Here is a 25,927-nt window from a genome sequence, read left to right on the forward strand (position 1 = left end):
AGGCAAACATGTAAGGAAAGCTTTTTTTAAGTCAAAATGGATGCTGTCAAAAATGAATTGAATTCAAATGGATTTACCCAGCCTACAAAGCACTACAGCCACTCTGTGATGACCAGTTCTGCTCTTTTATTGAGGGATCTAGTCTAGATTAAACCTCATAGGAAGACAGTTTTATCATGTGGAGGTTTCAGTCAGGTCTCTGTTTAACTAGATATTGTTTGTCTTTGGCAGGAGAGAGACCAGACTCTCGCTATGACAGCAGGAAGAGTCCTTCAAGGGAACCAGACCCAGAGACACCCAAACCAGCGAGACAACACCACTGCTCCCACTGTGAAAAGAGTTTTCGCTGGTTAGGGAACCTACAACGCCATGAGAGGACACACACAGGAGAAAAGCCATACCACTGCTTCCAATGTGAAAAGAGATTTTCCGGATCAGGGGACTTAAAAGCTCATGAGAGGACACACGCAGGAGAAAAGCCTTTCCAATGTTCCCAGTGTGGAAAGCGTTTTATTCAGTTAGGAATCCTGAAGGAGCATGAGTGGACGCACACAGGAGAAAAGCCTTATCACTGTTCCCAGTGTGGAAAGAGTTTTACTGTGTTAAATAACCTGAAAAGGCATGAGAGAATACACACAGGAGAAAAGCCTTACCACTGCTTCCAATGTGAAAAGAGATTTTCCCGATCAGGGGACCTAAAAGCTCATGAGTGGACACACACAGGAGAAGAACCTTTCCATTATTCCCAGTGTAGAAAGCGTTTTACCGTCTTAGCTAACCTGAAAAGGCATGAGCGAATACACACAGGAGAAAAGCCTCATCACTGTTCCCACTGTGGAATGGGTTTTATTCAGTCAAGGAGCCTGAAGGAGCATGAGTGGACACACACAGGAGAAAAGCCTTTCCAATTTTCCAAGTGTGGAAAGATGTTTTATCGTGTTAGATAACCTAAAAAGGCATGAAAGAATACACACAGGAGAAAAGCCATTCCAATGTTCCCATTGTGGAAACAGTTTTACTCAGAGAGGGCACCTAAAAGAGCATGAGAGAATACACACAGGAGTAAAGCCTTACCACTGCTCCCAGTGTAAAAATAGATTTTCCCGAGTAGGGGACCTAAAAGCTCATGAGAGGACACACACAGGAGAAAAGCCTTTCCAATGTTCCCAGTGTAGAAAGAGTTTTACCGTGTTAGCTAACCTAAAAAGGCATGAAAGAATACACACAGGAGAAAAGCCATTCCAATGTTCCCATTGTGGAAACAGTTTTACTCAGAGAGGGCACCTAAAAGAGCATGAGAGAATACACACAGGAGTAAAGCCTTACCACTGCTCCCAGTGTAAAAATAGATTTTCCCGAGTAGGGGACCTAAAAGCTCATGAGAGGACACACACAGGAGAAAAGCCTTTCCAATGTTCCCAGTGTAGAAAGAGTTTTACCGTGTTAGCTACCCTGAAAAGGCATGAGAGAAAACACACTGCAGAAAAGCCGAGCACCAAAGACGTGGATGGCGATTAAGGCAGCCCCCTGCACCTCTCTGATTGGGTAAAATGCGCAAGACATATTTCAGTTGAATGCATTCAGTTGTACAACTGACAAGGTATCCTCCTTTCTCATTCCCTATTATAGAGCTCTGCTCAGCCTGTAAACATGAAAGCAAGGTTATATTTAATGTTCTACATTATTATTATTATTATTAATAGTTATGACAATTATGGTATGTTCTGAGACCTGACTTCAGGTTTTTGAGGAATCTAGCCTCGCAGGAAGAAAGTTTTATTTTATGGAGGTTTAATTCAGTTCTCTTTTTCGTATTTAACTAAATACTCTGTCTTTGGTAGGAGAGGGATCAGACTTATCACTGTTCCCACTGTGGAATGAGTTTTATTCAGTTGGGAAGCCTGAATGAGCATGAGTTGACACACACAGGAGAAAAGCCTTTCCAATGTTCCCAGTGTGGAAAAAGTTTTACCTGGTTAAGGAGCCTGAAGGAGCATAAGAGGACACACACGATCAAAGTCCAACCACTGCTCTCTCTGTGTGGAAGGACATTTTCCCAGTCAGAGAACCTGAAATCACATGAGGGAATAGAAAGGCTTTATTCTGACTTATATTTTTGACAGAGAATTTGTGTTTTTGTTTTGTGCCACATGAAATCATATTGTTTATGATTACACCTGTCTATATAAGGTCCCACAGTTGGCAATGCATGTTAGAGCAAATTCCAAGCCATAAGGTTGAAGAAATTGTCCGTACAGCTCAGAGACAGGATTGTGTCGAGGCACAGATCTATGGAAGGGTACCTTAAAATGGCTGCAAATTTGAAGGTCCCCAAAAACACAGTGGCCGCCATCATTCTTAAATGGAAGAAGTTTGGAACCGCCAAGACTCTTCCTAGAGCTGGCTGCCCATTGGTCAGGGAGGTGACCAAGAACCCAATGGTCACTCTGACAGAGCTCCAGAGTTCCTCTGTGGAGATGGGAGAACCTTCCAGAAGGACCATCATCTCTGCAGCACTCCACCAATCAGGCCTTTATGGTAGAATGGCCAGACGGAAGCCACTCCTCAGTAAAAGGCACATGACAGCCTGCTTGGAGTTTGCCAAAAGGCACCTAAAGGACTCTCAGACCATGAGAAACAAGATTCTCTGGTCTGATGAAACCCAGATTGAACTCTTTGGCCTGAATGCAAAGCGGCTCGCCTGGTGGTGGCAGCATCATGCTCTAGGGATGTTTTTCAGCGGCAGGGATTGGGAGACTAGTCAGGATCGAGGGAAAGATGAACAGAGTGCAGAGAGATCTTTGATGAAAACCTGCTACAGAGAGCTCAGGACCTCAGACTGGGGTGAAGGTTCACCTACCAAAAGGACAATGACCTTAAGCCCACAGCCAAGACAACGCAAGAGTTGCTTCGGGACAAGTCTCTGAATAACCTTGAGTGGCCCAGCCAGAGCCCGGACTTGAACCCGATCGGAGACCTGAAAATAGCTGTGCAGCGACGCTCCCCATCCAAGCTGACAAAGCTTGAGAGGATCTGCAGAGACGAATGGGAGAAACTCCCCAAATACAGGTGTGCCAAGCTTGTAGCATCATACTCCAGAAGACTGGAGGCTGTAATCGATGCCAAAGGTGTTTCAACAAAGTACGTAGTAAAGGGTCTGAATAACTTCAGTTTATTTTAATAAATTAGCAAAAAAAATCTAAAACCGTGTTTTTGGTTTGTCATTATGGGGTATTGTGATGTCATTATGGGGTATGCGTTGATTGAGTATTTAAATTTTTTATCCATTTTAGAATAAGGCTGTAACGTAACAAAATGTGGAAAAAGTGAAGGGGTTTGAATACTTTCCGAATGCACTGTATTGTTACACCATGTAGGATCAGTATAGACCTAGTCTGTTCATTATATACATCTACATGATATAGAAAATTAGTGGGCAGAACTGAAAAAGTGTGTGCGAGCAAGGAGGCATACAAACCTGACTCAGTTACACCAGCTATGTCAGGAGGAATGGGCCAAAATTCACCCAACTTATTTTGGGAAGCTTGTGGAAAGCTGCACGAAACGTTTGACCCAAGTTAAACAATTTAAAGGCAATGCTACCAAATACTAATTGTGTGTATGCAAACTTCTGACTCAACTGGAAATGTGATGAAAGAAATTAAAGCTGAAATAAATCATTCTCTCTACTATTATTCTGACATTTTACATTCTTAAAATAAAGTGTTGATCCTAACTGACCTAAGACAGGGAATTTTTACGAGGATTAAATGTCAAGAATTGTGAAAAACTGAGTTTAAATGTATTTGGCTAAAGTGTATGTAAATTTACGACTTCAACTGTATGTAAATGACTATTGTAGCTGGAAATGGCAGATTTTTTTAATGGAATATCTACATAGGGCCTCTGGTGTACAGAGGCCCATTATCAGCAACCATCACTCCTGTGTTCCAATGGCACGTTGTGTTAGCTAATCCAAGTTTATCATTTTAAAAGGCTAATTAATCATTAGAAAACCCTTTTGCAATTATGTTTAAAACTGTTGTGCTGATTAAAGAAGCAATAAAATTGGCCTTTTTTTCTTAATTATTAAAAAACAAGTTCTGTATTATTGTGGGTCCTACAGTAGGTCTATATTGTTGTTAGGTGAAGTTATGGGTCCTACAGTAGGTCTATGTTATTGTTAGGTGAAGTTATGGGTCCTACAGTAGGTCTATATTGTTAGGTGAAGTTATGGGTCCTACAGTAGGTCTATGTTATTGTTAGGTGAAGTTATGGGTCCTACAGTAGGTCTATATTGTTAGGTGAAGTTATGGGTCCTACAGTAGGTCTATGTTGTTGTTAGGTGAAGTTATGGGTCCTACAGTAGGTCTATGTTGTTAGGTGAAGTTATGGGTCCTACAGTAGGTCTATGTTATTGTTAGGTGAAGTTATGGGTCCTACAGTAGGTCTATGTTGTTGTTAGGTGAAGTTATGGGTCCTACAGTAGGTCTATGTTATTGTTTGGTGAAGTTATGGGCCAATTTGGCAAACACTTAGTATACCAACCCTAAGTTTCAGGCTGATGGCAAAGCTAGCCGAAGAGCATTTTACTGGTTGAAGTGTTTTTTAAGTATAAAGCAGTTGATTTGCAACAATGACACAATAACACACAGGACATTCAAATGACCCTTACAATTATTATCCATACGTTGTGTGAAATGCACTCATAAGCAACCTGGAAATGGAGGCTATTTTTACTGTCAGCCTATGAGAACTCCCCTGAATTTTCCCCCACGGTGGTGAATTAGTGAATAGACACAGAACTTAATGTGAGTTTCCTTGAGTAGCACTCCTGATCTTGTGCTGATAATGCGCTGTAATATTCAGAATACCTTGTGAAAAACCAAAATCTTTGCTCACCATTTTTGCTCCATGCAGATATACTACCTCCATAACTATCGGTTTCCTCATTACCAGATATACTACATCCATAACTAGTGGTTTCCTCATTACCAGATATACTACATCCATATCTAGTGGTTTCCTCATTACCAGATATACTACATCCATAACTAGTGGTTTCCTCATTACCAGATATACTACATCCATAACTAGTGGTTTCCTCATTACCAGATATACTACATCCATAACTAGTGGTTTCCTCATTACCAGATATACTACATCCATAACTAGTAGTTTCCTCATTACCAGATATACTACATCCATAACTAGTGGTTTCCTCATTACCAGATATACTATGTCCATAACTAGTGGTTTCCTCATTAGCAGGGAGGAGTTTCTGCAACCAAATTGTGTGTGCATCGCCCTCGTGCCGCCATTTTAGAAAACACAGAAAGGGACCAAAATTGAAGACCAAAAGTCGTTTGGCAAACTGCTTAGGATTTCAACAACTTTAATAACTTATTTCTAGCCTACAATCATCGATGTTACTACTAATGTGAAAACAAGACAAAATATGACTATTCTTGCTCATTTTAAGACAATTGTCAAATAATTGTAACATTCATTACAGACTTAAATTGTTGACAACATCATGGCTATGCTGTTGGCATCACCTTTTACAGTGAATTTCCGCTGTTGTGGGCCTTTAACCATCTGTCTGACTTTGTTGTTCACACAGGAGAGAGACAGGACTATCCTGGGTCCTCTGGAGAACCTCAACAACCTCATGATGCTGACGAGGCAGAGAAGGGTCTCTCCAGATCAGAACACCTCAAGAAACACCTGCAGAGATCCACAGGGAAGAGAACTCACTGCTGCTCTGACTGTGGGAAGAGATTCACCTCCTCAGCAGGCATTAAAATTCATCAGCGAATACACACAGGAGAGAAATCTTATAGCTGTAGTCAATGTGGGAAGAGTTTTACTCAGTCAACCAGCCTGATATCACACCAGATAACACACACAGGAGAGAAATATTATAGCTGTGATCAATGTGGGAAGAGTTTTACTGAATCTAGCAATCTGACTCTACACCAGAGAACAGACACAGGAGAGATACCTTATAGCTGTGGTCAATGTGGGAAGTGTTTTGGTCAATCTAGCGATCTGACAGTGCACCAGAGAATACACACAGGAGAGAAACCTTATAGCTGTGATCAATGTGGGAAGAGTTTTATTACATCAAACATTCTGACTAGACACAGGAGAACACACACAGGAGAGAAACCTTATAGCTGTGACCAATGTGGGAAAAGTTTTACTGAATCTAGCAATCTGACTCTACACCAGAGAACAGACACAGGAGAGATACCTTATAGCTGTGGTCAATGTGGGAAGAGTTTTGGTCAATCTGGCCATCTGACAGTGCACCAGAGAAGACACACAGAAGAGAAATCTTATAGCTGTGACCAGAGATACTCTGATAAAAGATCTCTGATCAAATATCAGAAAATACATACATGAAGGAGTTGTTTCTTGATATCAATGAAATAATGTCACAATGTAATAATGTCACAATGTAGAATGTTTTAACATTGTAGTAGGAGTATTTTAATAATGTCACAATGTAGAAGCCTAAACGTTTGCCATTTATCAATTGATTTCAGCATGATATGGTTATTAGCCTCAGGGGGACAATCCAGGCTCTGAAATGGTAGAGTTACTATTTATGAGATCTAACAAAAAGTGATGCCAAAATGTAGCTAGCTGTTCTCTACAAGTTGTCCTCTAACCAGTGATGTACACATTATTCCCAGATTCCATGTGGTTTTTGAGCTGTTAGTTTTAACAGGACGTGCAACCTCATCTCCCTCCTCTCACACAATTGATTTCAACATGATATCGATGAGTGATGACATAAATGTTGTGTTCCTTTGTTTAGCGACCCCTACATTTAAATTCATCACTCCAAAATGTAGCTGACTGTCTTCTGCAGGTTGTCCTCTAACCAGTGAGGTAAAATATATCTCCCATTTCCATGTGTTTTTTTAGTTGTGTTAGTTTCAACATCACGTACAACCTGATATCCCCCCTAATCGATATCAGTGATTTATTGCTACTTGTCAAAACAACAGCGTTTCTGGTGCTTTTGCAGTTTATAAGGTGATTGTTTAAAAAAATACAAGTAATATGATTATTGTGGCAGATGTTTGTGTACATAGCACATTTTATGTTTAGGTTTTTAATTTATCCCAAACTGTTTCTGCATATTGGTTATTGATTTGGACACTTAAAACTGTGTTTTGACACTGGGGCTATTTCATATTTACATTTCATGTAACATTTAGTAATGATAATTATTTATGTAACCAACTGACAATTTTTATGTACAATTATATTGACATTGTTGCCCTGCTTTTAGAATATCAGGATTCATTCCCAGATGTGCCAACCCAAATGTACTAGAGCATGACATTGGGGACTGGGCCCCGATCCAACAACATGCCTATCAAGTTGGTTTCTGATTGTCTCAAGGGTGGGCAGTCAAAAAGTTTAGTGTTTTGTGTTTAGCCAGTGCGTTGCCATGGATCACAATTTATTTTTGACTGCACCTTTTTCCTGTATTGGAGATGAGTTTTGTTTGGGCGCGTTCCGGAAGCTAGTGAGTTTTAGGAAGACGAGAGTTCTAGAAGCTAGTGGGGAAAAAATACGTCTAGCTCGTTAGCACGTCGAGCTCGTTAGCACGTCTAGCTCGTTAGCGCGTCTAGCTCGTTAGCACGTAGGACGCACTGATTGGTGTCACCTCGTTAGTCAATGTGTTACACCTGTGCTGGCTTGTCCATCTCGTTATGGTTGAATATTGCATCCAATTGTTAATATTTTAAATCAATGGATTTTCCTTAGGATGCTCATTAGTCTTTCTGTTGTTGATCTTCAGTTTTTTATCCTCTTATGTTTGTTCTGTAGTAAATATTTCTGTTTATTTTCATAGTTTTTTATTCGTTTTTTCCTGTGAAGTCAATGTGTTGCATCCATGTCTGAAATGTGCTGTATAAATAAAGCTTGATTTGATTTGAACATATTGCAAAACAAATGAACCTCATGACTGACAGTCAACAGACTTAATTTGTATTTGTATTTTATTTAACCTTTATTTAACTAGGCAAGTCAGTTAAGAACAAATTCTTATTTACAATGACAGCCTACCAGGGAACAGTGGGTTAACTGCCTTGTTCAGGGGCAGAACAACAAATGTTTACCTTGTCAGCTCTAACCACTAGGCTACCTGCCGCCCTCTTGCATAACCAATGAACACATATTTTAGTCCATCTTAGTATGAAAAACAGTATCAATTCAGTCTTCCACTATGTCAAAACAGTATCACTTTTCAACCAACCCAGTGCATTTGTTGAAACTGAAACATTTTAAAATCAACAATACATCAAAATCAGACGTTTCATTCAGACCCTGCAGGGCTTAGATTAAGCCAGGACTTGATAAACTAGGACAATTAAGTAGCTTTCCTGAACTTGGCTTAGTTAGTCGGAGACTGGAGTCAGGTAAGTAAGCCTAAATGAGAACACCTGGGTTAATCCTGATTAGGTTCAGTATGAACACCTGGGTTAATCCTGATTAGGTTCAGTATGAACACCTGGGTTAATCCTGATTAGGTTCAGTATGAACACCTGGGTTAATCCTGATTAGGTTCAGTATGAACACCTGGGTTAATCCTGATTAGGTTCAGTATGAACACCTGGGTTAATCCTGATTAGGTTCAGTATGAACACCTGGGTTAAGCCTGATTAGGTTCAGTATGAACACCTGGGTTAATCCTGATTAGGTTCAGTATGAACACCTGGGTTAAGCCTGATTAGGTTCAGTATGAACACCTGGGTTAATCCTGATTAGGTTCAGTATGAACACCTGGGTTAATCCTGATAAGGTTCAGTATGAATACCTGGGTTAATCCTGATTAGGTTCAGTATGAACACCTGGGTTAATCCTGATTAGTTTCAGTATGAACACCTGGGTTAATCCTGATTAGGTTCAGTATGAACACCTGGGTTAATCCTGATTAGGTTCAGTATGACCACCTGGGTTAATCCTGATTAGTTTCAGTATGAACACCTGGGTTAATCCTGATTAGGTTCAGTATGAACACCTGGGTTAATCCTGATTAGGTTCAGTATGAACACCTGGGTTAAGCCTGATTAGGTTCAGTATGAACACCTGGGTTAATCCTGATTAGGTTCAGTATGAACACCTGGGTTAATCCTGATTAGGTTCAGTATGAACAACTGGGTTAATCCTGATTAGGTTCAGTATGAACACCTGGGTTAATCCTGATTAGGTTCAGTATGAACACATGCTGTTGGTCTAATGGTGCTCATTAAAACCCGGAATAGAAAACACCAATACTGGTGTGAATCTGGAGACGAAACAATGGCAGAGGCAAAAATAATTTGTTAAAAAAAACTTTCGTGTGAATGAAAAAACGCTCCAAAACAAATGTTGTCAAACCATCCAGTTATTGAAGGTACATTTAGTCTGCTAAATTTAGTCATTTAGCAGATGCTCTTATCCAGAGCGACTTACAGTAGTGAATGCATACATTTAATTTCATTTTCATGCATTTTTTTGTACTGGCCCCCCGTGGGAATCAAACCCACAACCCTGGCGTTGCAAACACCATGCTCTACCAACTGAGCCACGGGAAAGGCCAGTATATATAACACACCATGCTGGCGTTGTAAACACCATGCTCTACCAACTGAGCCACACTGCTGCTTCTGAGCAGTAGAACAAGAGGGTTGGGCTGCAATTTGCAGTGAATTCAATGGAAATGTAACCACAAGAAGAGTACAACAACTAGAGGTGAGATATCTGCATTATTATCAGGATTACAAGAAGAAACAACAACTAGAGGTGAGATATCTGCATTATTATCAGGATTACAAGAAGAAACAACAACTAGAGGTGAGATATCTGCATTATTATCAGGATTACAAGAAGAAACAACAACTAGAGGTGAGATATCTGCATTATTATCAGGATTACAAGAAGAAACAACAACTAGAGGTGAGATATCTGCATTATTATCAGGATTACAAGAAGAAACAACAACTAGAGGTGAGATATCTGCATTATTGTCAGGATTACAAGAAGAAACAACAACTAGAGGTGAGATATCTGCATTATTATCAGGATTACAAGAAGAAACAACAACTAGAGGTGAGATATCTGCATTATTATCAGGATTACAAGAAGAAACAACAAGTAGAGGTGAGATATCTGCATTATTATCAGGATTACAAGAAGAAACAACAACTAGAGGTGAGATATCTGCATTATTATCAGGATTACAGGAAGAAACAACAACTAGAGGTGAGAACTGCATTATTATCAGGATTACAAGAAGAAACAACAACTAGAGGTGAGATATCTGCATTATTATCAGGATTACAAGAAGAAACAACAACTAGAGGTGAGATTTCTACATTATTATCAGGATTACAAGAAGAAACAACAACTAGAGGTGAGATATCTGCATTATTATCAGGATTACAAGAAGAAACAACAACTAGAGGTGAGATATCTGCATTATTATCAGGATTACAAGAAGAAACAACAACTAGAGGTGAGATATCTGCATTATTATCAGGATTACAAGAAGAAACAACAACTAGAGGTGAGATATCTGCATTATTATCAGGATTACAAGAAGAAACAACAACTAGAGGTGAGATATCTGCATTATTATCAGGATTACAAGAAGAAACAACAACTAGAGGTGAGATATCTGCATTATTATCAGGATTACAAGAAGAAACAACAACTAGAGGTGAGATATCTGCATTATTATCAGGATTACAAGAAGAAACAACAACTAGAGGTGAGATACCTGCATTATTATCAGGATTACAAGAAGAAACAACTTCAGGTGAGATATCTGCATTATTATCAGGATTACAAGAAGAAACAACAACTAGAGGTGAGATATCTGCATTATTATCAGGATTACAAGAAGAAACAACAACTAGAGGTGAGATATCTGCATTATTATCAGGATTACAAGAAGAAACAACAACTAGAGGTGAGATATCTGCATTATTATCAGGATTACAAGAAGAAACAACAACTAGAGGTGAGATATCTGCATTATTATCAGGATTACAAGAAGAAACAACAACTAGAGGTGAGATACCTGCATTATTATCAGGATTACAAGAAGAAACAACTTCAGGTGAGATATCTGCATTATTATCAGGATTACAAGAAGAAACAACAACTAGAGGTGAGATATCTGCATTATTATCAGGATTACAAGAAGAAACAACAACTAGAGGTGAGATATCTGCATTATTATCAGGATTACAAGAAGAAACAACAACTAGAGGTGAGATATCTGCATTATTATCAGGATTACAAGAAGAAACAACAACTAGAGGTGAGATATCTGCATTATTATCAGGATTACAAGAAGAAACAACAACTAGAGGTGAGATATCTGCATTATTATCAGGATTACAAGAAGAAACAACAACTAGAGGTGAGATATCTGCATTATTATCAGGATTACAGGAAGAAACAACAACTAGAGGTGAGATATCTGCATTATTATCAGGATTACAAGAAGAAACAACAACTAGAGGTGAGATATCTGCATTATTATCAGGATTACAAGAAGAAACAACAACTAGAGGTGAGATATCTGCATTATTATCAGGATTACAAGAAGAAACAACAACTAGAGGTGAGATATCTGCATTATTATCAGGATTACAAGAAGAAACAACAACTAGAGGTGAGATATCTGCATTATTATCAGGATTACAAGAAGAAACAACAACTAGAGGTGAGCAGCCAATCACTCCTGGGAACTGCCCATATGCAGATATTCATATTGCCCTTTATAGATGTAAAGACTCCTCCTGCAGACTTTATAGTTGGCTTGACCAGCAGCATCAGGAAACTAGATGTAAAGACTCCTCCTGCAGACTTTATAGTTGGCTTGGTCAGCAGCATCAGGAAACTAGATGTAAAGACTCCTCCTGCAGACTTTATAGTTGGCTTGACCAGCAGCATCAGGAAACTAGATGTAAAGACTCCTCCTGCAGACTTTATAGTTGGCTTGACCAGCAGCATCAGGAAACTAGATGTAAAGACTCCTCCTGCAGACTTTATAGTTGGCTTGACCAGCAGCATCAGGAAACTAGATGTAAAGACTCCTCCTGCAGACTTTATAGTTGGCTTGGCCAGCAGCATCAGGAAACTAGATGTAAAGACTCCTCCTGCAGACTTTTTGAACAATTAAAACACACAGTTGCTTCACTGGCACCACACAAATCACCAGTTTCACAATGAAAGATTCCAGATGCCAAAAACCTCAAGGATTTAACTCCTATCCAAAAGTACTGGTCTGGCTGGCCTCTGTAGTGCATGTTGGTCTTCATTTAGATATTATAAATAGTCCATGCTTCCTCACAAACAGTATGAAGCAGAAGTTAAACCTGCCTCTTTGAAAGATTAATTTAAGCTTCAATTTAGTCCTGGAGTAGCTCTTATCCACCCTCTTTCAATCAGCTTTGTTTAGTCCAGAACAGGCTAAATCGACCATTATTTTTTAGTCTGGGACTAAGCTTAAGCCTTTTATGTGAAACCGGCCCTGCGTGTTTTATATGACTAAATGTGTTTCTGTGTTGCATAGATGCTCCATATCCATTACTTTGAATGTTTTATATAATATGACTAAATGTGTTTATTTCTGTGTTGCAGGGACAGTCAAGAAATGGAACAGCAAGGCCACAGAACATGACATAAGCAGAGCTGTGGGAGACCACCTCAAGCCCCTGGTAGAGCCGGGGGTGGTGTTTACCACTCCACCACGCCTTCAGCAGGCTGGAAAAGTGGGATTGATACAGTTTTTCATACTAAGGTGGACCAAGAGTTTGTTGATTGGTCAGTCATTGGGTTCATTTGTTTTACAATATGTTCAAATCAAATCAAGCTTTATTTATACAGCACATTTCAGACATGGATGCAACACAATGGCTTCACAGGAAAAAACAAATATTTACCACAACAAACAAGATTAACAACTGAAAGACTAGCATTCTAAGGAAATTCCATTGATTAAAATATTATCAATTGGATGCAACATCCAACCCAAAATATAAGCTTGTTTTAGTACATTGTTTGTTGTTTCATTCCCCAGCAAGAAAATCAGAAATATCCCTTAAACAGAAGAGGAACTAACAAAGAGTCACTGACAACAACCACAACTAAACAGGTGGGGTTTTAGGAGGGGTTCTGATAGACACTATGGGGGTGTCCACTGAAAGTTGACTAGTAACAACAACTGGGACCTAAAAGACACCCACCATGAGACCCACTAAATCTGCCCAAGAAGAGGAAAACAAAAGAAAAACCCACACCAAACTTAAAGACAGGACGCAAACCAAAAAGGTGGAGCAACTAAAGGTGTTGACTCTCCACATCTATCAAGACAACTTGAGCACTGGGCCAGACACTCTTAAATAGAACCTGGACCAGCTCAGGTGAAACACCTTCCCACTAACGAGATGGACAAGCCAGCACAGGTGTAACACATACTGACTAACGAGGTGACACCAATCAGTGCGTCCTACGTGCTAACGAGCTAGACGGGCTAACGAGCTAGACGTGCTAACGGAGCTAGACGGGCTAACGGAGCTAGACGTGCTAACGAGCTAGACGTGCTAACGAGCTAGACGAGCTAGACGTGCTAACGAGCTAGACGTGCTAACGGGCTAGACGTGCTGACGGGCTAGACGTGCTAACGAGCTAGACGTGCTAACGAGCTAGACGTGCTAACGAGCTAACGAGCTAGACGTGCTAACGAGCTAGACGTGCTAACGAGCTAGACGAGCTAGCGAGCTAGACGTGCTAACGAGCTAGACGTGCTAAAGTCCAACCTCAAAACATAAATGGAAAAACCAGAGCCTGTAACACCTTCCCCTTTAAGACAACACATTTATCCAATGTTTTTTGTTGGACAAGTTTGCTCACCACCAACAGAAAACAACTTCCATTTCACATTATAATCAACTACAATGCTTCACCTTCTACAATATAAACATGGTGTCTACTGGCTGTCAACAATTACAAACAAGAAAAAACACATTTCTAAATATATATATTTTTCTACAATCTTAATTTTTGAAAAAACTCACTAGCTTCTAGAACTCTCGTCTTCCTAAAACTTGTTAGTTGACCAATTTATTATATACAATATATTATACGTCCATGTGTATAGGCTGCAAGAAAGTTGAAATTAAGTTGTTTTCAAGTCTAACGACCTGAAAATACATATTTTCAACTAAAACCGAACTTATATAGAATGTCAGGCCTTGTCTTCTTTTCAATGACCTTTTGCGAGGTGGGATAGCCCCAATGTCAAAACACAGTTTTAACGTGTCCAAATCAATAACCAAAATGCAGAAACAGTTTGTGATATATTGAAAACCCAAACATAAAATGGGCCATACTATTTACACAAACATCTGCCACAATAATCATATTACTTGTATTTTTTAAACAAGCTCCTTATAAACTGCACAAGCACCAAAACTGTTGTTTTGACAAGTAGCAATAAATCACTGATATCGATTAGGGGGGAAATCAGGTTGAACCTGCTGTTGAAACTAACACAACTAAAAAAACACATGGAAAAGGGAGATATCTTTTACCTCACTGGTTAGAGGAAAACCTGAAGAAGACAGCTAGCTACATTTTGAAGTGTTACATTTTGATTTTGCCAACGTGGTAAGTCTTACACAACACTTTTTGTTAAATCTCATAAATAGTAACTCTTCCATTTCAGAGCCTGGATTTTCCCCCTGAGGCTAATATCCATATCATGTTGAAATCAATAGAACAGGGAACAAACGTTTAGGGTTCTACATTGTGACATCATTAAAATACTCCTACTACAATGTTAAAACATTCTACATTGTGACATCATTAAATACTCCTTCTACAAAGTTAAACATTCTACATTGTGACATCATTAATATACTGCTACTACAATGTTAAAACATTCTACATTGTGACATATCATTGATTTCATGAAACAACTCCTTCATGTGTTTTCTGATGTTTGATCAGAAATCTTTTATCGGAGAATCTCTTGTCACATTGATCACAGCTATAAGATTTCTCTCCAGTGTGTGTTCTCAGATGTACTATCAGGCTGTTTGGCTGAGTAAAACTCTTCCCACATTGATCACAACTATAAGGTTTCTCTCCTGTGTGTGTTCTCTGGTGTGTCTTCAGACAGCCAGATGTAACAAAACTCTTCCCACATTGAGTACAGCTATATGGCTTCTCTCCTGTGTGTGTTCTCTGGTGCACTATCAGGCTGCTTGACTGAGTGAAACTCTTCCCACACTGATTACAGCTATACAACTTCTCTCCTGTGTGTGTTCTCCGGTGTACTATCAGGCTGCTTGACTGAATAAAACTCTTCCCACATTGATTACAGCTATATGGTTTCTCTCCTGTGTGTATTCTCTGGTGTGATTTCAGGTTGCTTGGCTGAGTAAAACTTTTCCCACATTGATCACAGCCATAAGGTTTCTCTCCAGTGTGAATTCTCTGATGTATTGTAAGGTCTACTGAAGAGGTGAATCTCTTCCCACAGTCAGAGCAGCAGTGCGGTTTCTCTCCAGTGTGTATTCTCAGGTGTACTTTCAGTGAATTTGATCTTAAGTAACTCATCCCACACTCAAAACAGTGGTGAGGTTTCTTTCCTGTGTGTTCTTGCTGGTGTTTCTTGAGATGTTCTGATCTGGAGAGACTTTTCTCTGCCTCGTCAGCATCATGATGTTGTTGAGGCTCCCCAGAGGACCCACAATAGTCACGTCTCTCTCCTGTGTGAACGACAAAGTCAGAGAGATGGTTAAAGTCCCACAACAGCAGAAATCCACTGTTTATTTGAGGTAAAAGGTGATGCCCAGAGCGTACCCATGAAGTTGTACAACAATTGACATTTGTTTATTGATTTGACAATTAAGACAGTCAAGTGAGCAACAATCATATTTTGTCTTGTTTTCACATTAGTAGTAACATCAATGATTGTAGGCTACAAATAATTTATTAAAGTTTTTGAAACCCTAAGCAGTGTGCCAGATGACTTTTGGTCTCCAAAATAGGCCCCTTTCTGTGTTTGCTAAAATTGCGTCACGAAGGCAAAGCACACACAATTTGGTTGAAGAAACACCTCCCTGCTAATGAGGAAACCACTAGTTATGGATGTAGTATATCTGGTAATGAGGAAAGCACTAGTTATGGATGTAGTATATCTGGTAATGAGGAAAGCACTAGTTATGGATGTAGTATATCTGGTAATGAGGAAACCACTAGTTATGGATGTAGTATATCTGGTAATGAGGAAACCACTAGTTATGGATGTAGTATATCTGGTAATGAGGAAACCAATAGTTATGGATGTAGTATATCTGGTAATGAGGAAACCACTAGTTATGGATGTAGTATATCTGGTAATGAGGAAACCACTAGTTATGGATGTAGTATATCTGGTAATGAGGAAACCACTAGTTATGGATGTAGTATATCTGGTAATGAGGAAACCACTAGTTATGGATGTAGTATATCTGCCTGGAGCATGATATCAACATTATAGTTTTAACCATGTTGAGGCTATACAGTGTTGATTTACATTGTTTCTAAACATTGGAGTAAAAAAAGCTTACTTGGGGTTCTGATGGGGTACAACAGTTGAACTAAGCTCATGAGGCATGTGTTATATTCTTCAAGAATCAATGGCTATAAATTAATAATTTAAAGTCCAAATATGGATGTAGCAAATGCAGATTTCAACAACTGCAGAGTTTGTGCCTCTGTTTTTAAGACAGTACTTACTAGTGTTAATCAGGGAACGGTTTCTCAAAACCATCTTATGGCTAAGTTCACCGTTAGAACCATTGGACGCCTTAAGATGTGTTTGGGAAACCGAGCCCAGATATCCAGTTTCCTCCTCTTCTGTTGGCATGTGGACTAATATGTTGTTGAGTTGTGTTCTTACACTGGTACAGTCATGCCATATATGAGAGATGTATGACTGCGCATGTGCGAAAATAAATAAAGTGCATTTTCCCCCGTTCTGGTTAAGACACCAATGATGAACATGTGTGTTTATTCCTCCGTTAAGTAAACCGGTATTCCTGTCCTGAAGATGTCAGCACCAACAGGTTATGGGCCCAGGAGGGAACATGGAAGCCGATGGAATAGATTATATTTCGACGGAGATGAAAAAAAGTACGAGTTATGGGAGACAAAGTTTTTGGGGCACTTGCGTTTGCTTGGGCTAAAGGCCGCCATATTGAGCGTGGATGAAGATGAAGAAGACAGAGAGAAAAATGAAGAAGCCTACGCCGTATTGATACAGGTTTTGGATGATAAAAGCCTTTACCCGATAATGAGAGAAGCAGCAGATGATGGGAGAAAAGCATTGAAGATATTGAGGGAACATTATGCAGGTAAAGGGAAGCCACGTGTGATTAGCCTCTACACTGAACTAACTTCTCTTCAGAAAGCCGCTGACGAAAGTGTTACGGACTATATCATTCGTGCTGAGACGGCTATTACAGCACTGAGAAATGCTGAAGAGACTTTAAGTGACGGGCTGTTGATTGCAATGATTCTGAAAGGTTTGCCCGAATCATTTAAGCCGTTTGCCATCCACATAACGCAGAGTGACGAGCCGACAACTTTTGGCGAGTTCAAAACCAAGTTGAGGAGCTATGAAAGCACCGAGAAGTTTAGCGCCATTTCCACTGACGACAACGTGATGAAGGCAAGTAACATTAAAGTTAGCTGGCCAAGAGGGAGAGATAAAGGGACCGAGATAACCTGCTTCAACTGTGGCCAGAAAGGGCACAAGGCCCGGGAATGTACCGTTACTGGAGAGCGCAAAGAACGGAGAAAGTGGTGTAGTTTTTGCAAGAGCTCCACTCATACTGACGCAAATTGCAGACGAAAAAGAAGAGACAATGTGAAACAAGCAACAGATGCTGAAAGCCACACATTTGCATTCAGAATAAGTGACTGTCAGGTTAGTGGACTGAAACAGAAAGGGCTGATGGTTGATACGGGAGCAACGTCACATATAGTCACGGACATCGGGAAGTTTAAGGAGTTTGACGAGACTTTCAAACCGGAAAAACATTCCGTGGAGCTGGCTGACGGAACAAGAACGAATGGTGTCGCGGAGAGGAGAGGTGCAGCGGAGGTTTACCTGAGAGACAACACGGGTCGTCGGGTAAAAACAACGCTGACGAAAGCGCTGTACGTGCCGTCGTTTCCACAGGACATTTTCTCTGTTAAAGCAGCGACAGCCAACGGAGCTTCAGTCAACTTTCGACAGGGGTGTAACAAGCTCATCCACAAGAACGGTACCACTTTTGACATCGAGGAGTACGATAGTAAAGTCTATCTTAACACTGTAAGTGATGAAAATGATGATGGATGTCATGGGTGCTATGATATTCACACATGGCACAAAATTCTTGGCCACTGTAATTTTGAGGATGTGTCAAAGTTAGAAAATGTGACAGAGGGAATGAAAATCACAGGTAAGATTGACAAATCTACCCTCAACTGTGAAATCTGCACTCAGGGAAAATTTGTTCAGAGCAGAAACAGAGAGCCTGATGAAAAGGCAAAAGCGGCTCTTGAGCTTGTGCACACTGATTTGGCTGGCCCTATTGAGCCAGAGGCGAAAGATGGGTTCAGATATACTCTAGCATTTACGGATGATTATTCAGGGGCAGTTTTTGTGTATTTCCTAAAAGCAAAGAGTTATACTGTAAAAGCTACTGAGAAGTTTATTGCTGATGTGGCCCCTTATGGGAAAATAAAGTGTGTCAGGTCAGATAATGGCACAGAGTTCACAGCCAAAGAGTTCCAGTCACTGCTCAGTAAGAACGCCATAAGACATGAAACTTCAGCCCCTTACTCACCCCATCAAAATGGGACCGCTGAGAGAAATTGGAGAACATTGTTCGAAATGGCAAGATGCATGCTACTTGAAAGCAACCTACCAAAGAACTTGTGGACATATGCTGTAATGACTGCTGCAGTAATTCGCAATAGGTGTTACAATAAGCGTGTAGGACAGACTCCACACTACATGTTTACTGGGAGAAAGCCTGATCTTTCAAAGATGAAAGAATTTGGATCTGTTTGCTATGCATATAGACAGAACAAGAAAAAGTTAGACTCAAGATGTGAAAAGGGTATTTTTGTCGGGTATGATAAAAATAGTCCAGCATACCTAGTCTACTACCCAGACACTGGGAAAGTTCTTAAAAACAGATTAGTCAAGTGTGTTACAAAAGGTGTAGTCGAACACCAAACTCAGACAGATTTGGAAATCAGTGATGATCTTCATGGGGAGAGATTTGAAAACCCCATGCCGAAAGCCAAGATGGCAGATCAAAACTCAGAAGAGACACAAGATGTGCAAATTGAGACATCAGATGGTCAGAGTCCACGCTATCCAGACAGAGCGAGGAAGAAACCCCAGTACGTAAAAGACTATGAGTGTAAAGTGAAATGTGATGACCAGATACCACCTAGTGTTGACTACTGCTACAGAGTAATGTGCAATGCACCACAAACCTTCAAAGAAGCAATGATTTCACCAAAATCAGAGATTTGGGCTACTGCTATGAAGGAGGAGATGGATTCCCTTAGGGAAAATGATACATTCACATTAACCACACTGCCAGAGGGTAAAAATGCAGTGGGGGGCAGGTGGGTCTATGCGGTCAAAAACAATTCAGATGAGACTGAGACATACAAGGCAAGCTATGTTGCAAAGGGGTATAGTCAAGTGGCAGGAATAGACTATAAGGAGACTTTTTCTCCAACTGCAAATATGACATCAGTACGCTGTTTGATGCAGCTAGCAGCTCAGTATGACTTAGAGTTACATCAGATGGATGTCAAAACAGCATATCTACATGCTCCTATTGACTGTGAAGTGTACATGGAGCAACCAGAGGGTTTTGAAGTCAGGTCAGATACAGGTGAGCAACTAGTCTGCAAACTGAACAAGTCACTGTACGGCCTGAAACAGTCAGGAAGGAACTGGAACAAAATGTTGCATGATCACCTTAGTGAAAATGGTTTTACAAAGAACCCAGTATGTCGTCAGAGATGTAAACATGTCGACATCAGATATCATTTCATTCAATCTGCACTCAGTGATGGTAAAATAAGTATTGAATATTGTCCAACGGCAGACATGGCTACAGATGTTTTGACTAAACCTGTAAAAAAGTTCAAAAATGAAAAATTCTTGGGTTACATGTTTGGAATATAAACTGACATTTGTGAGATGAATAACTGGAAGCTAAATGTGTTGATAAAGTTAGGTTGAATACGACTTGTACAGTATAAGAGCAAGTGGGGGTGTTGGCATGTGGACTAATATGTTGTTGAGTTGTGTTCTTACACTGGTACAGTCATGCCCTATGAGAGATGTATGACTGCGCATGTGCGAAAATAAATAAAGTGCATTTTCCCCCGTTCTGGTTAAAAACACCAATGATGAACATGTGTGTTTATTCCTCCGTTAAGTAAACCGGTATTCCTGTCCTGAAGATGTCAGCACCAACATATTTAATACAACCATTGTTGAGAGACTTCCTTTCTTTCTTTGGATACTGTTTACCCTCCGTTGCTCAGCAACTCTACAAACATTTAGCGGTGTGCCTCAGCCCATGCTTTTTAAGAGACTGCTGCTCTGACAGCTTGGTTACTGGGGCATTGAACTGGCAACATCTAGTTTGTGTGTGTTAGTGTGTAGTGTGTGTAGCATATATGTTGATGGGTAGTTCAGAGTGGGTCTATGTTAACATATATGTTGATGGGTAGTTCAGAGTGGGTCTATGTGTTAACATATATGTTGATGGGTAGTTCAGAGTGGGTCTATGTGTAACATATATGTTGATGGGTAGTTCAGAGTGGGTCTATGTTAACATATATGTTGATGGGTAGTTCAGAGTGGGTCTATGTTAACATATATGTTGATGGGTAGTTCAGAGTGGGTCTATGTTAACATATATGTTGATGGGTAGTTCAGAATGGGTCTATGTTAACATATATGTTGATGTGTAGTTCAGAGTGGGTCTATGTTAACATATATGTTGATGTGTAGTTCAGAGTGAGTCTATGTTAACATATATGTTGATGGGTAGTTCAGAGTGGGTCTATGTTAACATATATGTTGATGGGTAGTTCAGAGTGGGTCTATGTTAACATATATGTTGATGTGTAGTTCAGAGTGGGTCTATGTGTAACATATATGTTGATGGATAGTTCAGAGTGAGTCTATGTTAACATATATGTTGATGGGTAGTTCAGAGTGGGTCTATGTTAACATATATGTTGATGGGTAGTTCAGAGTGAGTCTATGTTAACATATATGTTGATGGGTAGTTCAGAGTGGGTCTATGTTAACATATATGTTGATGGGTAGTTCAGAGTGAGTCTATGTTAACATATATGTTGATGGGTAGTTCAGAGTGGGTCTATGTTAACATATATGTTGATGAGTAGTTCAGAGTGGGTCTATGTTAACATATATGTTGATGGGTAGTTCAGAGTGGGTCTATGTGTAGCATATATGTTGATGGGTAGTTCAGAGTGGGTCTATGTTAACATATATGTTGATGGGTAGTTCAGAATGAGTCTATGTTAACATATATGTTGTTGGGTAGTTCAGAGTGGGTCTATGTTAACATATATGTTGATGGGTAGTTCAGAGTGAGTCTATGTTAACATATATGTTGATGGGTAGTTCAGAGTGGGTCTATGTTAACATATATGTTGATGAGTAGTTCAGAGTGGGTCTATGTTAACATATATGTTGATGGGTAGTTCAGAGTGAGTCTATGTTAACATATATGTTGATGGGTAGTTCAGAGTGGGTCTATGTTAACATATATGTTGATGGGTAGTTCAGAGTGGGTCTATGTTAACATATATGTTGATGGGTATTTCAGAGTGGGTCTATGTTAACATATATGTTGATGGGTAGTTCAGAGTGGGTCTATGTTAACATATATGTTGATGGGTAGTTCAGAGTGGGTCTATGTTAACATATATGTTGATGGGTAGTTCAGAGTGAGTCTATGTTAACATATATGTTGATGTGTAGTTCAGAGTGGGTCTATGTTAACATATATGTTGATGGGTAGTTCAGAGTGGGTCTATGTTAACATATATGTTGATGTGTAGTTCAGAGTGGGTCTATGTTAACATATATGTTGATGGGTAGTTCAGAGTGGGTCTATGTGTAACATATATGTTGATGTGTAGTTCAGAGTGGGTCTATGTTAACATATATGTTGATGGATAGTTCAGAGTGGGTCTATGTTAACATATATGTTGATGTGTAGTTCAGAGTGGGTCTATGTTTAACATATATGTTGATGGGTAGTTCAGAGTGGGTCTATGTTAACATATATGTTGATGGGTAGTTCAGAGTGGGTCTATGTGTAACATATATGTTGATGGGTAGTTCAGAGTGGGTCTATGTTAACATATATGTTGATGGGTAGTTCAGAGTGGGTCTATGTTAACATATATGTTGATGGGTAGTTCAGAGTGGGTCTATGTTAACATATATGTTGATGGATAGTTCAGAGTGGGTCTATGTTAGCATATATGTTGATGGGTAGTTCAGAGTGAGTCTATGTTAGCATATATGTTGATGGGTAGTTCAGAGTGAGTCTATGTTAACATATATGTTGATGGGTAGTTCAGAGTGGGTCTATGTTAACATATATGTTGATGGGTAGTTCAGAGTGAGTCTATCTGTGGTAGTTGTCCAACATGACTGTGTGCTGCTGGTACAGACATTGCACCTTTAGGTGCATTAATGTTTTCCTGCACTGCACATTTCAGAAGTGAATATAGAGTATCTCCCATTTCAGAAGTGAATAGAGTATCTCCCATTTCAGAAGTGAATATAGAGTATCTCCCATTTCAGAAGTGAATATAGAGTATCTCCTATTTCAGAAGTGAATATAGAGTATCTCCCATTTCAGAAGTGAAAATAGAGTATCTCCTATTTCAGAAGTGAATAGACTATCTCCCATTTCAGAAGTGAATAGAGTATCTCCTATTTCAGAAGTGAATATAGAGTATCTCCCATTTCAGAAGTGAATATAGAGTATCTCCTATTTCAGAAGTGAATATAGAGTATCTCCCATTTCAGAAGTGAATAGAGTATCTCCTATTTCAGAAGTGAATATAGAGTATCTCCCATTTCAGAAGTGAATATAGAGTATCTCCCATTTCAGAAGTGAATATAGAGTATCTCCTATTTCAGAAGTGAATATAGAGTATCTCCTATTTCAGAAGTGAATATAGAGTATCTCCCATTTCAGAAGTGAATATAGAGTATCTCCCATTTCAGAAGTGAATATAGTATCTCCCATTTCAGAAGTGAAAATAGAGTATCTCCCATTTCAGAAGTGAATATAGAGTATCTCCCATTTCAGAAGTGAATATAGAGTATCTCCCATTTCAGAAGTGAATAGAGTATCTCCCATTTCAGAAGTGAATATAGAGTATCTCCCATTTCAGAAGTGAATATAGAGTATCTCCTATTTCAGAAGTTAATATAGTATCTCCCATTTCAGAAATGAATATAGAGTATCTCCCATTTCAGAAATGAATATAGAGTATCTCCCATTTCAGAAGTGAATATAGAGTATCTCCCATTTCAGAAGTGAATAGATATCTCCCATTTCAGAAGTGAATATAGAGTATCTTCTATTTCAGAAGTGAATATAGAGTATCTCCTATTTCAGAAGTGAATATAGAGTATCTCCCATTTCAGAAGTGAATATAGAGTATCTCCTATTTCAGAAGTGAAAATAGAGTATCTCCTATTTCAGAAGTGAATATAGAGTATCGCCCATTTCAGAAGTGAATAGAGTATCTCCTATTTCAGAAGTGAAAATAGAGTATCTCCTATTTCAGAAGTGAATATAGAGTATCTCCCATTTCAGAAGTGAATATAGAGTATCTCCCATTTCAGAAGTGTATATAGAGTATCTCCCATTTCAGAAGTGAATATAGAGTATCGCCCATTTCAGAAGTGAATAGAGTATCTCCTATTTCAGAAGTGAAAATAGAGTATCTCCTATTTCAGAAGTGAATATAGAGTATCTCCCATTTCAGAAGTGAATATAGAGTATCTCCTATTTCAGAAGTGAATATAGAGTATCTCCTATTTCAGAAGTGAATATAGAGTATCTCCTATTTCAGAAGTGAATAGAGTATCTCCCATTTCAGAAATGTCACCTATGTATTTATTTACCTAAGTTATCTTTAGATTGTAAACAAACTTGGAGCTTGACATCACCCTTGGAGAGAGTCACACTAACGATGTACCGGCAAAGTAACTTTCAAACACACACATCTGTATACACCCAAATGCATACAATTAGTATTATAATATATATATATATATATATATATATATATATATATATATATGTACCTGGTACAGAGCACATCCTCATGGAGAGAGCCTTGACAGCGTTGACACTGTCAACAGGCGAGAGAAGCGCTCCTCCAGCGTACTTAAGTGGACGATCTTCACGACCTAGACAGTCGTGAAGAGGAAAATATTTGGTATGGGCCCTCAGATCCTCAAAAGGTTTTACAGCTGCACCATCAAGAGCATCCTGACGGGTTGCATCACTGCCTGGTATGGCAACTGTTCGGACCTCCGACCACAAGGCACTACAGAGGGTAGTGCGTACGGCCCAGTACATCACCGGGGCCAAGCTTCCTGCCATCCAGGAACTCTATACCAGGCGGTGTCAGAGGAAGGCCCTAAAAATGGTCAAAGACTCCAGGCACCCTATTCAGACTGTTCTCTCTGCTACCTCACGGCAAACGGTACCGGAGCGCCAAGTCTAGATCCGAGAGGCTTCTAAACAGCTTCTACCCCCAAGCCATAAGACTCCTGTACATCTAATCAAATGGCTACCTGGACTATTTGCATTGCCCCCACCCCCACCACCCTCTTTCAAATCAAATCAAAGTTTATTTGTCATGTGTGCCGAATACAACAGGTGTAGACCTTACAGTGAAATGCTGACTTACAGGATCTAACCAATAGTGCGAAAAAAAATGTGTGTGTGTGTAGGTAAGTAAAGAAATAAAACACCAGTAAAAATACATTTGAAAATAAAAGTAGCAAGGCTACATACAGACACCGGTTCGTCAGGCTGATTGAGGTAGTATGTACATGTAGGTATGGTTAAAGTGACTATGCATATATGATGAACAGAGAGTAGCAGCAGCCTAAAAAGAGGGGTTGGCGGGTGGTGGGTGGCGGGACACAATGCAGATAGCCCGGTTAGCCAATGTGTAGGAGCACTGGTTGGTCGGCCCAATTGAGGTAGTATGTACATGAATGTATAGTTAAAGTGACTATGCATATATGATAAACAGAGAGTAGCAGCAGCATAAAAGAGGGGTTGGGGGGGCGGGACAATGCAAATAGTCCAGGTAACCATTACCTGTTCAGGAGTCTTATGGCTTGGGGGTAAAAACTGTTGAGAAGCCTTTTTGTCCTAGACTTGGCAATCCGGTACCGCTTGCCATGCGGTAGTAGACAGAACAGTCTATGACCGGGGTGGCTGGGGTCTTTGACAATTTTTAGGGCCTTCCTCTGACACCGCCTGGTGTAGAGGTCCTGGATGGCAGGCAGCTTATCCCCAGTGATGTATTGGGCTGTACGCACTACCCTCTGAAGTGCCTTGCGGTCGGAGGCCGAGCAATTGCCGTACCAGGCAGTGATTGAACTGGTCAGGATGCTCTCGATGTTGCAGCTGTAGAACCTTTTGAGGATCTCAGGACCCATGCCAAATCTTTTTAGTTTCCTGAGGGGGAATAGGTTTTGTCGTGCCCTCTTCATGACGGTCTTAGTGTGTTTGGACCATTCTAGTTT

General features: G+C 39.8%; 1 protein-coding gene across 1 annotated transcript; it reads left to right on the plus strand.

The window, feature by feature from the left end:
• Positions 1-873: 873 nt before the first annotated feature.
• LOC115186466 (zinc finger protein 583-like) lies at positions 874-1,551 on the plus strand. Its single transcript, XM_029746090.1, has one exon. It carries the CDS (start codon positions 874-876, stop codon positions 1,516-1,518), a length of 645 nt encoding a protein of 214 aa, XP_029601950.1. The 3' UTR covers positions 1,519-1,551.
• Positions 1,552-25,927: the final 24,376 nt, after the last annotated feature.

This window comes from Salmo trutta, unplaced genomic scaffold (assembly GCF_901001165.1).
Source record: "Salmo trutta unplaced genomic scaffold, fSalTru1.1, whole genome shotgun sequence".
In the NCBI taxonomy this organism is placed as follows: Eukaryota; Metazoa; Chordata; class Actinopteri; order Salmoniformes; family Salmonidae; genus Salmo; species Salmo trutta.